At 58.9% G+C, this 11,623-nt stretch overlaps 1 protein-coding gene across 1 annotated transcript in view; it reads right to left on the bottom strand.

Moving 5' to 3' along the window:
- Positions 1–250: 250 nt before the first annotated feature.
- The window catches only part of SEMA3G (sema domain, immunoglobulin domain (Ig), short basic domain, secreted, (semaphorin) 3G), an 11,677-nt gene continuing 304 nt past the window's right edge, over positions 251–11,623 (bottom strand). Inside the window, exons 2-16 of the mRNA XM_011958852.1 lie at positions 9,918–10,078; positions 9,730–9,792; positions 9,356–9,475; positions 8,990–9,080; positions 8,746–8,862; positions 8,436–8,581; positions 8,106–8,220; positions 7,926–7,995; positions 7,548–7,692; positions 7,047–7,278; positions 6,860–6,951; positions 6,109–6,150; positions 5,162–5,390; positions 4,721–4,860; positions 251–3,282 (exon numbers count right to left, since the gene is read on the bottom strand). Coding sequence (XP_011814242.1) covers positions 2,812–3,282; positions 4,721–4,860; positions 5,162–5,390; positions 6,109–6,150; positions 6,860–6,951; positions 7,047–7,278; positions 7,548–7,692; positions 7,926–7,995; positions 8,106–8,220; positions 8,436–8,581; positions 8,746–8,862; positions 8,990–9,080; positions 9,356–9,475; positions 9,730–9,792; positions 9,918–10,078 — 2,234 coding nt within the window. The 3' untranslated portion in view covers positions 251–2,811. The remainder of the gene's footprint in view (positions 3,283–4,720; positions 4,861–5,161; positions 5,391–6,108; positions 6,151–6,859; positions 6,952–7,046; positions 7,279–7,547; positions 7,693–7,925; positions 7,996–8,105; positions 8,221–8,435; positions 8,582–8,745; positions 8,863–8,989; positions 9,081–9,355; positions 9,476–9,729; positions 9,793–9,917; positions 10,079–11,623) is intronic.

The raw sequence follows: 11,623 nt of genomic DNA on the forward strand, positions 1-11,623 counted from the left end.
CCTTTCCAGAAACCACAGCCCCCACAGCACAGCCCCAGTCCCCCAGCCATGAGGACTTAATATCCGTTGGTATGTGGCTTGGGATGAAGGCAGGAACCATGCCAAGTGTCACTGTGACAAATGTCAAGTGTTATTATGAAAAAGGAGCAGAGCTGCCTACGTGCCCAGCTGCCCTTTGCCAATGTTTTTTTTCCTCTTTTGGTTCAAGATCCTCCTGAAGTCCCAAGAAGGTCAGTCTTACAAGCCCACAGGCCAGGATGTTCCTCATTTAATGAGCAATCTCGGCTTCATAGACAAAGCCCTCTAACTCCTTCCTTCCCCTGATACCCATCTTCCTCCTTTCTAGAAAGCACCACCCAGTCTCTTTCTTTAAGTCCTTTTCCAGCTCTAAAACCTGTTTGGGAAATCATGAAACAGAGGTCACTCAGGGTGACCTTCTTTCTCATGCAATGGATGGGAGGGCTCTTCATTTTCAGCTCATGTGCGTGGCATCAGTCCATTTAGTACAATACACAGATACACAGTAATGATATAATTACATGATGCAAATATTAACTTCATCTCTTTCCTTGTAAATTCAGCTTTTCTCACCAGAGCTCAGGGGCAGTCATGACAATAGTAATTACAAGAAATGTGCTCTGAGAACAGAGAAACCACAAAGCCCATCTCAACATACAAATACAAAAATAGAACTCCCACATACAGGGCGTTTCCAGGAGTTAGTAGCATACAGTACCATGGGTGGGATGCAGTTGGCAGAAGCTGTCCACTTATTCCAAGTGCAGGTGTTCGTTGCTGAGGACCTTGTGCTCCCCCTCCCTTCATTTTCTAGAGTAACTTCCCAGAGAACCCTGCCTGGAGCCTGCCAAGCCAGAGTCCAGCCTAAAGGCCCAGAGGGCTGTTTGTTTCTTTCTGGCCTCCCTAGGGTAGAGGGCAGAGCTGGCTGCAGTTCTGACACCCTTTCTTGGAGCTCCGCACTCTCTCCTCCCCTCTTTAATCCCCTCTGTCTCCCCTCCCTTCTGCTCTTCAGCCCCTATCCTTTCCTCCTTTCCTCCTCTGCTTTGACCAGCTGACCTCCCAGCAGACAACACTGCAGGCTGGAAGGCTTCTCAGGGCGTTGATAGGTTAATCTCTGCTTCTGGTTCATTTACTACATGGTCAAAGGGGAGAGAGGAGAGGGTATTTCAGGTCCCAGTTCTCTGGAGGTGCCAGGGGTAGGGGAAAGATAAAACCCAAGGCAGTCTGGGTTTGAGTTTCAGTGGGGCAGGGAACCCTGTCTTGCTTTTTATCTTTTTTTTCCCCTCCTTTCTTTGTCTTGGTTGTTTTAATGGAGGGAATCTCAAACCCGGTGGTCTTATCTCTTGCCAGTCAGTTTTGTGCGTCATGAATGTGTTCATGTGCAGGCTGGGAACAACTTTTCATTTAGTCCTCCTCCTCCCCTCTGTGCTCCCCAGCCTGAGAAACTGCTGATGGCAAAAACACCTCCGCTACGTGCCCAGGCAGAATGCGTCCTTGCCATCCGATCTTTACCCCCAAGAATCAGCAGGACTTACACTTCGTTTTTTTCTCTACCTTGTTTCCCCCTTAAAAGAAAAGCAGTCTTCCTAAATCCATTTAGCATAAAACAGAGATTCCAGAGATGGAAACACTGGGTCTTACAGGTGGCTTCTGAGCTAACTGATGCCATCCTGAGTCCTTGTGGACACCTGTTCCTGCCTGGGTCCCACAGTCTATCCTAAGGGTCTCCTGCCCTCTGTCCAGCTCCATATCCTCTCAATCTTCTGCCTCCCTGGCCCTGATTCTGAGGACTGCAGGGCTCACAGAGCCTCCACATCCCCAGCCTCCAGGGCTGCGGCATGCTTACATCACCCTGGGAAAGACAGCCCACTCTTCCCGCCTGCACCCTTCCCCAGCTCCCCCGCCCTATCTCTAGTCCACAGACACAAGGGACAACAATCCCCCAGAACCCACCCCTCCCCGCTCATGGGCATAGAGAGCCTGACAGTGAGGAGGGGGTCCTCTCAGGAGGGGTAGGTATCCCAGCAACCCTGGCCTGGGGAAAGGAAGTCAGGCTGTGAGATGCCCCCACCTGGTTTACAAAGTGAAGCCCGAGCCCTGACCAACCCAGATCCCTGGGGACTCTAGCAGTCCATGCCTCTAGATTATCTATGCCTCTCTGTGATTCTCAGATGGAGAAGAGGTGGTGGGCAGTGGCAGAGAGCCACCAAGATATCATGGCACGACAGGAGGGGAGGTGCATTGTTGCTCCACCTTCCTAACACCTCCATGTTCCCTCCCGTCGGTCAGGTAGGCTCTTCTTACGGGATGCTAGCTTAGAGGCCATTTCCACCCTCCTCTGGCTCCCTGAGAGCCTGCTACCAGGACGCCCCCTAGACCCACCCACACACCCACTCTGAGGGTCACTCAGAATGGCCATTGTTCTGTAGGCTGGGAAAGAACCACCCAACCCTCTTGCCTCTGGGCACACCCGGAAATGTGCTCCGGAAGCCGGGCCATCTCTGAGAACAAATGGCAGATCCCTTGGGGCTGCCAGCGGCCAGAGGGTGCTGGCTCCAGCCGGGTCTGAGAGCACAGAGAGGGGCAGGGAACAGGCCTCAAGCACCCGGCCCCTCCATCAGACCCCAGTCTTTTCTGTAGGTGGCCCAGTAGCAGTGTGGGGGCAGAGACACCCGTCTCTAAGAGGCACACAGACGTCCTGACCCCCTCTGCCCTAGCCAGGTGGGTGGGAGATGCTGGGGGCTGCTAGTGGGCTCCCCCAGCCCATCCTGACCACCCCTCCTCTGCCCGCTTCTACGTGGCCTCCACCTCCCGGGGCGTCCGATTGTGCTCAGCATGCACCCGGCTCTTCATCTTCTTGCCTAGCTCCAGCCCTGCCCAGCTCTTGCCCTTGGCCTGCTTGCCCCGGCTCCGGCTCCGGAAGGAGCCTGAGCATTCCATGGTGCCCCTGCACCACACACGCTCACAGTACTCATCCACCCGGGGCAGGTTGGCAAAGCCGATGAGCTGCAGGATGTCCTTGTACCAGGCCTTGGGTCGGGTGGAAGCCAGGCCTCCCCGGGCTGGGGGCTCCTCTGGCTTTCGCTCCGGAGGGAACACGTTGTCCAGCTGTGAGGCCACAATCACCACCAGAGCCAGGCGGACCACAGTCTGGGAGAAGCCATGCTCCAGAGTGGTGCAGGTGTATGTGCCCGCATCGAAACGGCTGAGCCTGCGGAACAGCAGCCCTCGCTCCGTGTGCAAGACTCGCTCGTCCGTCTTCACCTGCCAGGCGGGTGGGAGGGCGTGAGTGGGGTGTGAGTTGGGAGTGTACCATCAGCTTCTCTGCCCCAGCTTTTCTGCCATCCTTGGGGCCCAGTGCCTGGCCACTTCTTGCCCTGTTCTCCTCTTCCCAGGAGAGGACCAGCAGCTTGGCAGTGTGGGCCTCCTCTAGACCACGAGCTAATTCAGGTGGGGCCTCACCTTCCCATAGCCCAGGAAGGAGCCTTCTCAAGGATTTTACTGGCTGGTTTCTCCCTTAGTCAGAGGACACCAATCTTGGCCTCAGAGGGCCCTGGCACACATTCCCAAGGAACAGAGGGGCTAAGATGTTATCCCCTTAGCCCTTCTGGAGGTACCATCCCATCTACAGGCTTTTCTCAAGGGAGGGGCTGTGCCCCTGGGCCCAGGACTAGGCTTCAGAACCTCCCTATGCTGCACACATGCACATGCATGCGCACGCACACACACACACACACAGACACACACACGCGCGGCCTTCCCATCCTGGTCTGAACTGTTTACTCCCCCGACGGTGCGAGCTGACAGCCCCAGCCCAGGGTGGGCTGAGCGCCCATCACAGCGTGGGAAGCGGGAGTGCCCTTCTGATCCCAGCTGGCCTCTGGCCTGGACCCTGTGTGGGCTTTAGTCTGCACATCTGTGTGTTGAGGGTGGATTGCTTGGGCCGTTAGCTAGTGTTGTGAAACACCATCTTGTTGCTCCCCTCCTCCCCTGGGGAATCTTCTCAGTGCCCAGCCCAACAGCTGGCCCAAGGCTGGCCTCCCCCAGTTCCCAGGCTGGAGGGAGAGCCCCTCCTGTAATCAATCCACTCCTGCCCCTCCCCTTCCCTGCCCCAGCCAATGCCCATCCTCAGGCCCCAGACTTAAGCCATCCCTGGGATTGACAGACCTTTCCGGATGGGGGAGGAGAGGGCCTGAGCAGACAGCTGGACTCCAGGGAGGAAGTGTGGGGCCAGGCTTTGAAGGTGGAGGGCAAGGACCAGTGGTTAGGGACCCAGAAGGTTCTCTTCTGTTGTGTGTGTGTAGCATAGGGAGGTTCTGAAGCCTAGTCCTGGGCCCAGGGCACAGCCCCCTCCCCTGCCTGGGGCAGAAGAGAACCAAGAACCCCTGGAGAAGAGAAACCTTCAAAGATGAGCCATGTGTGTAAACATGGAAGACTTACTGGCCAGCCCAGACCCTCTTCCCTCTCTTCCATCACGCACCCGCCTGACTGGGGGAGTTCCAGCCACATCTGGCCTGGGCATTCCCAGAAGGCAGACATAGGGCACCTCCATCTAGGCACCCCAGGAGCCTAATACATACTTTTCTTAGGTTGATCTTGGCAGGTTCGCCCCAGAACCCCTTTCTAGGGCTCAGGTCTTGGGGTTCAGGATGGGAGGTGACCTCAGGACATGCAGGCTGGAGGCAGGGGTCTCCTCACTCACCTGGTCAGGCCCCTCATCCCCTGGCCTCTGCAAGAGCCAGTGGACAGCAGCCTGGGGAGACTTGGGCAGGCACTCCAGGAAGGTGCTGTTGTGCTCCGTGCCGTAGACCGTGGTAGCCGCCACAAGTCCCACTGCCTCCTCTGGAGAGAGGCAGAGGTTGGCTCAGCTTGGGAACTATGGGACCCAGATCCCAGTGCCACCACCTGACACCACAGCTCAGAAGCCCCACTAGTATGACAAGAACTTAGGCATCCATGGATCCCCAAGCCAGCCACTGTTCCAAAGGCCCTGCTTCCATGCACTAGCAGGAGCTACACAGAGAGGGAAACAGGACTATCCGTCATGACAAGACCATTCTGAGAACACACTTTGCAGGGGTGGAGCCGAGCCACAGGGGTGAGTTCCAGCCCAACCTGGGCCCTCCCACCTGCCACCACTCACCTTCCTGGCTCTGGCCCAGGCACTGCAGGACAGGGTTGCCATGCCGGATGTCCTGCCGGCGGAACCGGCGTTTGCCAAGGCTGGGGCGGTAGTGGGTACAGGAGGCACCGTCCCAGGCACAATATGGGTCCCGGGCTAGGCAGCACTCTGCACAGGCAGTGCCGTAAGTCTCACACTGGTGCAGCCGCAGCTGGGCCACACCCAGCCGAGAGCCCACATACAGCATTTGCTGAGGAGGGACAGAAGTAGAGCCTGAGGTGAGCCCGGGCTTCGCCCACACGCAGGCAGGCTCTCAGCCCCTTGGCTTCCTGAGACCCCTGCCACTTGCAGGAAATCTTCCAGAACCTCTTGGATTCATTCAAAAAATAAAAAGTGTTTATCACCCACCTGCTGCATACCAGATTCTGTGCCAGGACACAGAAGGGATGCAGGAGAACCAAGACCTGAGATGTTTTCTGTAAGGGACTTCTCCAGGCCCTCCCAGCTGCTGACCTTCGCCCTCTATCCCAGGGGCCTTTATCCTGACTTGTCCCTGACTTTAGAGGTGCACCTTGCTTTAAGCAATCCTTGCACAAAAGTTAGGATTTGCACAAAGATACACTGAAGCAGATAAATATGGGGAGATGGGTTTTGCCACTTGGCAAATATAGTAGGCCTCTAAAAAGTGGCCTTGTTGGACTTAACATCTGGATTTTGTTTTCAGGCACACTTTTGCCTCCCTTAGGAACTGGGCTTTGTGGCTATCCCCTTATCTGGACACAGCCCCACTTACTCGGTGCTTCCAATGCCTACTGGCCACTTGTTGCAGGGGCTAATCAGGCCTGCCTCAGCACAGCTTTCCCCAGACTACAGTGGAGCTTGAGGAGGCTACGGAGCAGGGGCAGAGGAGGAGGCTGTGGAGCAGGGGCAGAAGAGGGGTCCAAGAGGAGGGTGGCAGCTGCTCTTACCCTTTTGACAGAGATCTCCATTTCAGTGATAGGTGTTGGCACCTGGGGAAGGAGAAGGGTCTCAGCGTGGGTGGGGTGGACCAGGACCTGTCACTGCACCCCCGCTTTCAGTCTCCTCCAACCCTGGGGTGGGAACCACCTAGCTCCCAGGCTGGGTCTTGCACTCCTTGGCAGCTAAGGCTGCACAGTCTTTCCCAGGCAATGGGTTACAAGAAAGGCCCCCTGGTCATGGCTGGCCTCCAAGCAGGAGGCTTGGCTGAAAGCACAGAGCTAGAGTGTCCCCTCTCTCCACTTGTTCCCCAGCAATGAGGCAGCTGTCCTAAATTACCCAGCTCAGGTCCAGGAGGTACAACTGGCCCCCAAACACAGACGATCCCCTTCCTGAGTCTCTAGAGGGGCCAAGAGAACATCTAGGAGCCTTGGGGTCTCAACCATCTCCTCCTTGCAACGTGAGCCCAACAGGGTTTTGCAAAGGGTTGCTCCCCTTGACCATCCCTCCCAGCACCCCAGGCACTTTCAGCTCACAGGCTGTAGCTCTGGGCCTCCAGTCATTCATAAGCGGCTGCAAGGCCTCTGCCACAGCAGAGGTGGTGGGGGCATCTCTTTCTGCACCCTCTCCCCAGCATCCTGCCAGCTGCAAATTCAGCAAAGACAGGCTGGCTCCCTACTGGGCTTGCTCCTGCATCCCTGTAGCTAGGCTCAGACCCAAAGATGGGGCTTGGAGGGACCCTTCCATCAGCCCCTTGCTTACCTTAAACACCTGGAGCTCCTCCAGAACCACTTCCTCGGGTTCAGCTGAGCCCCCTGCCTGGAGGGCGATGACTTTGAGCACGGAGCCTGAGTCTGGGGCCAGGGAGGAGGGGTCAGCGGGACAGGAGGGGACAGCCAGGGACCCCACACCCCTCTCCAGCCTGGCCACTCTTGCTCAGCTGTCCTACCAGTCCCCAGGAAGATGACATCATAGGTCCCATCCTCTGCCTCCACGCGGTCCACCACGATCTGGTGCAGCTGCTGGGCCAGGTGGGTCTTGACAAGGACAGGGCGGCCATGCTGAGGCCGCACAGGCCAGAACATGAGGGGGTGGGCTCGGGCAAACTGCAGCACCTCATCTGGGTAGTCCTTGGTGCTGCCAAAAGGCCGCCCTGGCTGCGCAGTCATCTTGCTGGGGCACTGTGGGCAGCAGGGAAGGGAGGGCCTGAGGTATCCTGAGACGGCACACACACCCCCACCACCAGTCTGTTTCCACCCCAACCAGGGCAACCTCTCTCACTGCAGGAGGGTTCTCCTCTCCCACCACACCCACCCCACCCCACCCAGGCCCTCTGGAGCCCAGGCTCAGCCAACGTCTGCTGCCGTGGGGGTGCATGGGGTGTCCAAAGAGCCCTTCCCCACATCTGCTCAGAACTCGATTCCCTGGCCTTACCCCAGGAGATACTCACCACGCCAGGGCGGGGGAAGGGCACCTTGCCCACATAGGGCCCCCACTGGTGCTGAGGCCCATCTCGGTGGGCAAAGGGCCCATTGAAGACCTCCCAGATGTCTGCCATGTGGTACACACAGACGGCGAAGCCCTGGAACACAGCACTGCCAGGGCACACGGGACAGTTAGGCCAGAGTGGCCATCAAGGACAAGAAGGGGACAGCCTGGTTCCATAGGCAGGACTGAGGATAATAGTGCCTGTGCAAGCAGAGACTCCAAAAAGCAAAGACCCCAAGGCAAAGGCAAAGAGAGACTCAGAGAGTACAGTCATAGGTCACAAAGACAGGGCCCATCGCAAGGCCAGGGTGCTGGGTGCAGGGAAGCTGGGTGTGCCCACCTGACAGTGCTGAACAGCGCATACACCTCAAGGCTCTTCCCGGCCTTGGGCCATAGCAGGAACACGTCCTCTGGGGTAGAGAAGGGAGCACGAGTGTCATGGCCACCGCCAATGCCCTGACTCACCAGCTCTCAGCCCTCCCTAGTCCTGAGCCCTAGACCTGCTTGGCCAGGCCCTCACCTAGCTGGTCAAAGTGGGTCTCGGCACCACCAGGGCCAGGCACTGAGCAGACCAGCCTGGCCTTGAGGAAAGTGCTCCATTTGTTCACCAGCACCCGCTGGCCCCCAGCATCATTCTGCAGGATAAGGGGCCAGAGTCAGCCTTGGGCCCCACGAGGATGGGTCCCACCATCCATTCTTCCACCCTCACCCACTCGGGGAGAGGTATGCATGTCAGCTTTGAATCCTTGCCTCAGTTTCCCTACTGCTGGCCAGGGGTGGGGAGAGAAAGGTCTGGGAATGGGAGAGTGCAGTGGGGACTTGAACCTCACCACCCCTTCCCAGCTCTCACCACGCAGACGCGGCCCACGCGGCTGACAGTGACATAGTTCGAGCCACCATCGGGCGAGGGGACAGTCTCCGAGAAGAAGAAGTACACCTTGTCATTGTCCTGGTCAGAGTTCTCAGGGATCCGGGCGGCCATCACAAACCGGGGGTCTGGAAGGGCGATGGGGTCATGCTGGGTGGAGGCGCCCCACAGGGCAGGATGGGAGCAGAACCCAGTGGGGAGAGGAATGGGGCAGGGGGCTCCCACTGGAGGCTGGTGTCCTAGCCGGGAAAGTAGCCTCTTCCCCCCTGCCAGTTCCAGGGGCAGGCCTCACCGTGCAAGAGGCTCTGGTCAGAGTCAGAACGCAGAGCTGGCCGAGGACCTCCGCTTCGGAAGATCATGGCCTCTCGCCCCAGGAAGTCAGCGGTGAGACCTGTGTACAGCTCCTCGCCTGGGGCGGGGGTTGGGGAACAGAGTCAGGGGAGGAGGCCCAGGCCCAGCAGCCGGGTCCCTCCCTTCTCAGTGACATAGGCCAGCTGCCACCTTCCCTGTTCCACCCTGGCCTGGGCATCACCCACCTACGAAGGTGCTGGCAAAGGGACGGCTGGGTTCATGAGGGCACCGCCCCCGGCCGCTTTCCACACTGCGGGGCTCCAGGTGGAGCACATGCTAAGGGGAGGGAGAGAGGGAGGGAGGGGCGTCACCTGGGAGACGCGCGCCAGCAGCCCACACCCAAGCAGGAGCCCTTGCGTGCAGCTAGAGAGTGGGGGCGGGCGGAAGGCGTCCTCATCCAGGGCGCCTCTAATGGGGTCAGCTCCCCGACACAAAGGCGCCTTTCAGGCCCCTGCCCCTCTGTCCCTACCCAGGCTCAATGGGAACGTTCAGGCAGCAGCGAGGAAATGTCACTGCCTCCCAGTCCCTTGTGGGGCCTGGCCCAGTCTCACCTCCCCACGGTGGCCCACTGTGATGAGGGCACAGGTGGGCTGGAAGGCCCCAGTGCCACAGGCTAGCAGGTGGGTCCGGTTGTGAGGCTGCAGCACCCGCACGAAGTTGGCACACTCTGTCTGCGGGGAGAAGGAGCGGGTGGCTGAGGGGTGAGAGGGGGTGCTCACCATCTCCTTGGGGCCCAAGGCTCAGCCCTGTCTGGCAGTCAGCTCTGGGGAAGGGGGTGGGTGTGACAGTCCCAGCAGACCTTCAAAAGCCCTCAGGATCTGCTCCAAATGCCCCTGGTAGAGGCACCTGGGGCGTGGCCACAGACTATCCTGAAGGTCAGGGCAGGGTGTCGGGTTGAGGGGCCATGCCTCCCAACAGCACTCACCAAAGGATCTCTTCCCTTTTGAACACACTCCTCCCTCTGTCCTGGCTGCGGCGGCCACAGGACCTGAAACACAGCCTGGCTGACCTCAGGTCCTCCCCTGATCTCACAGGCTCAGTTTCCCCATCTGGCCTCCCATCCGGAGGTGCCCAACTCTCAAACAGACCCTCTTCCCTGCCAGTCCAGCTCACCTCCCGGGGATCTGGCCACGCCTGGTCCAGTCGCAGAGAGTAGAGGGCGTCCAGGCCACCCAGAAAGAGGCGGTCCCGGTACTCATCTAGGTACATGGCCTGGAGGTTCAGGGAGCCCCGGGGGCCCAGAAAGATGGCAGAGCGGTTGGCAGACAGGAGATCTAGGAGGGAGTACAGGAAGGCAGATCAGGGCCATGGCTCAGCCTAGTTCCCCAGCCAAGGAATGGAGGTGGAGGCCCCGGCTGAGCATCCACCCCCGACACACTCACATCTGGAAAATGTTTCCATCCACATGGTCCTGGAAGGTTTTTGGACTATGGCTCCTGGGGACAGGTGGGACAGGAGGCTCAGAGCCTCCCACCCGGCCCAGCCTACCCTAGGACCTACCTCCCACCCCTCCATTCCTTAGCCCTTCATCGTGCAGCTAACATCTTCCCACTGTCCCATCTGTGCCCTACCCAGTCCCCAGGGAAGATGGCCCCAACCAGCAGAAACTAGAGCAAAGTGCTGGAAGATCCTGGAGGAAGGGCGGGAGTCTTTGCAGACTGCCTGACTCCGCTGGAGGGTGGGCCAGCAGGCGAAATTGTTCCCAGCGGAGGGGACCCCTGGCAACCACCTGGGTGCAGGAGAGGGCAGGTGTGGCCAGGAAGGGCTCCCACCTCCAGTCCAGGGATGTGGCCGAAGAGAATTTTCTCCCCATAGATGTTGGCCATCCTGGCCCCAGAGATGAGAGCCGGGAGCTGTCTGGGGACATTGGTCCCAGGAGTTGAGGATCCTGAGGTAGGTCCTCTGGGCTTGGCTGGGGAGGGGGAGGCAATGGGGACAGTAGGATGCGGTAGGAAGGGGGCACTGGCCACCTTTGGGAAGGCCCAGAGTGTCCTATGCCTTCCCTACAGAAGCACCTCCACCCAACACCCATTCCACCCCCAAAACTCATCACAGTCTCTTCCGGGAAGCCCTCCATGGATGACAGTACCTTGGGGAACTTTCCCTGTTTGGGGCTTTTTCTAGTAGTCTGACCTCCCGCCAAAACCACAGGTCCCAGAATAAGACCACATTCCCCTCAGCCTCTCCAGGAAGGAGCGGTGTCTCCCCCACCAGACCAGGCTTCCCAGGGGAAAGTGGTCACCCTTCTGGTTTCCTTAGGAAGGATCTGCCAAGAACCTGTCTCAGGGGCCTTCCCCGGGCCCGTCCGTGGAGGCCTGAGCCGGCTCACATGTCTAGGGTAGAACACAGGAACCCCCAGGCTGGGATGGGCAAAGAGGGGAGGTGAAACTCCCCCTGGGCTGAGGCACTTCTTGGATGGAGGAGCACATGAAGAAACCCACTCTGGGAAGTGGGCTGCAAGGGGTTCCTCCCCTCTCTGTGGCCCCAGGACCAAGGGATAGAGTGCTGCCCACTCTCCCATTGGCCACCCTGGGCAAAAAGTGCCAGCTGAGCCCAGACGGACCCTTCAGCCCCACCCTTTCTGTCCCTCTCCCCTGCCTGGTCCCTTTCTCTGTCCCCTCCCCATCTTTATTGAGTTCTCTCGGGGTTTCCATCTGTCCCTTTCTCAGCAGTCCCCCTCAGGTCCCTCCCCACCACCCTGGTCCTGTCTCCCAGGACCTGCCTCCCTCCCACTCCCCTACAGCTGGCCAGGCACCCAAGAGCCCAAGGCACCCAAATAGGGCACATGCACACAAACAGGGCACATGCACACAAACAGA

Source organism: Colobus angolensis, unplaced genomic scaffold, assembly GCF_000951035.1.
Source record: "Colobus angolensis palliatus isolate OR3802 unplaced genomic scaffold, Cang.pa_1.0 Scaffold477, whole genome shotgun sequence".
NCBI classification, from domain to species: Eukaryota; Metazoa; Chordata; class Mammalia; order Primates; family Cercopithecidae; genus Colobus; species Colobus angolensis.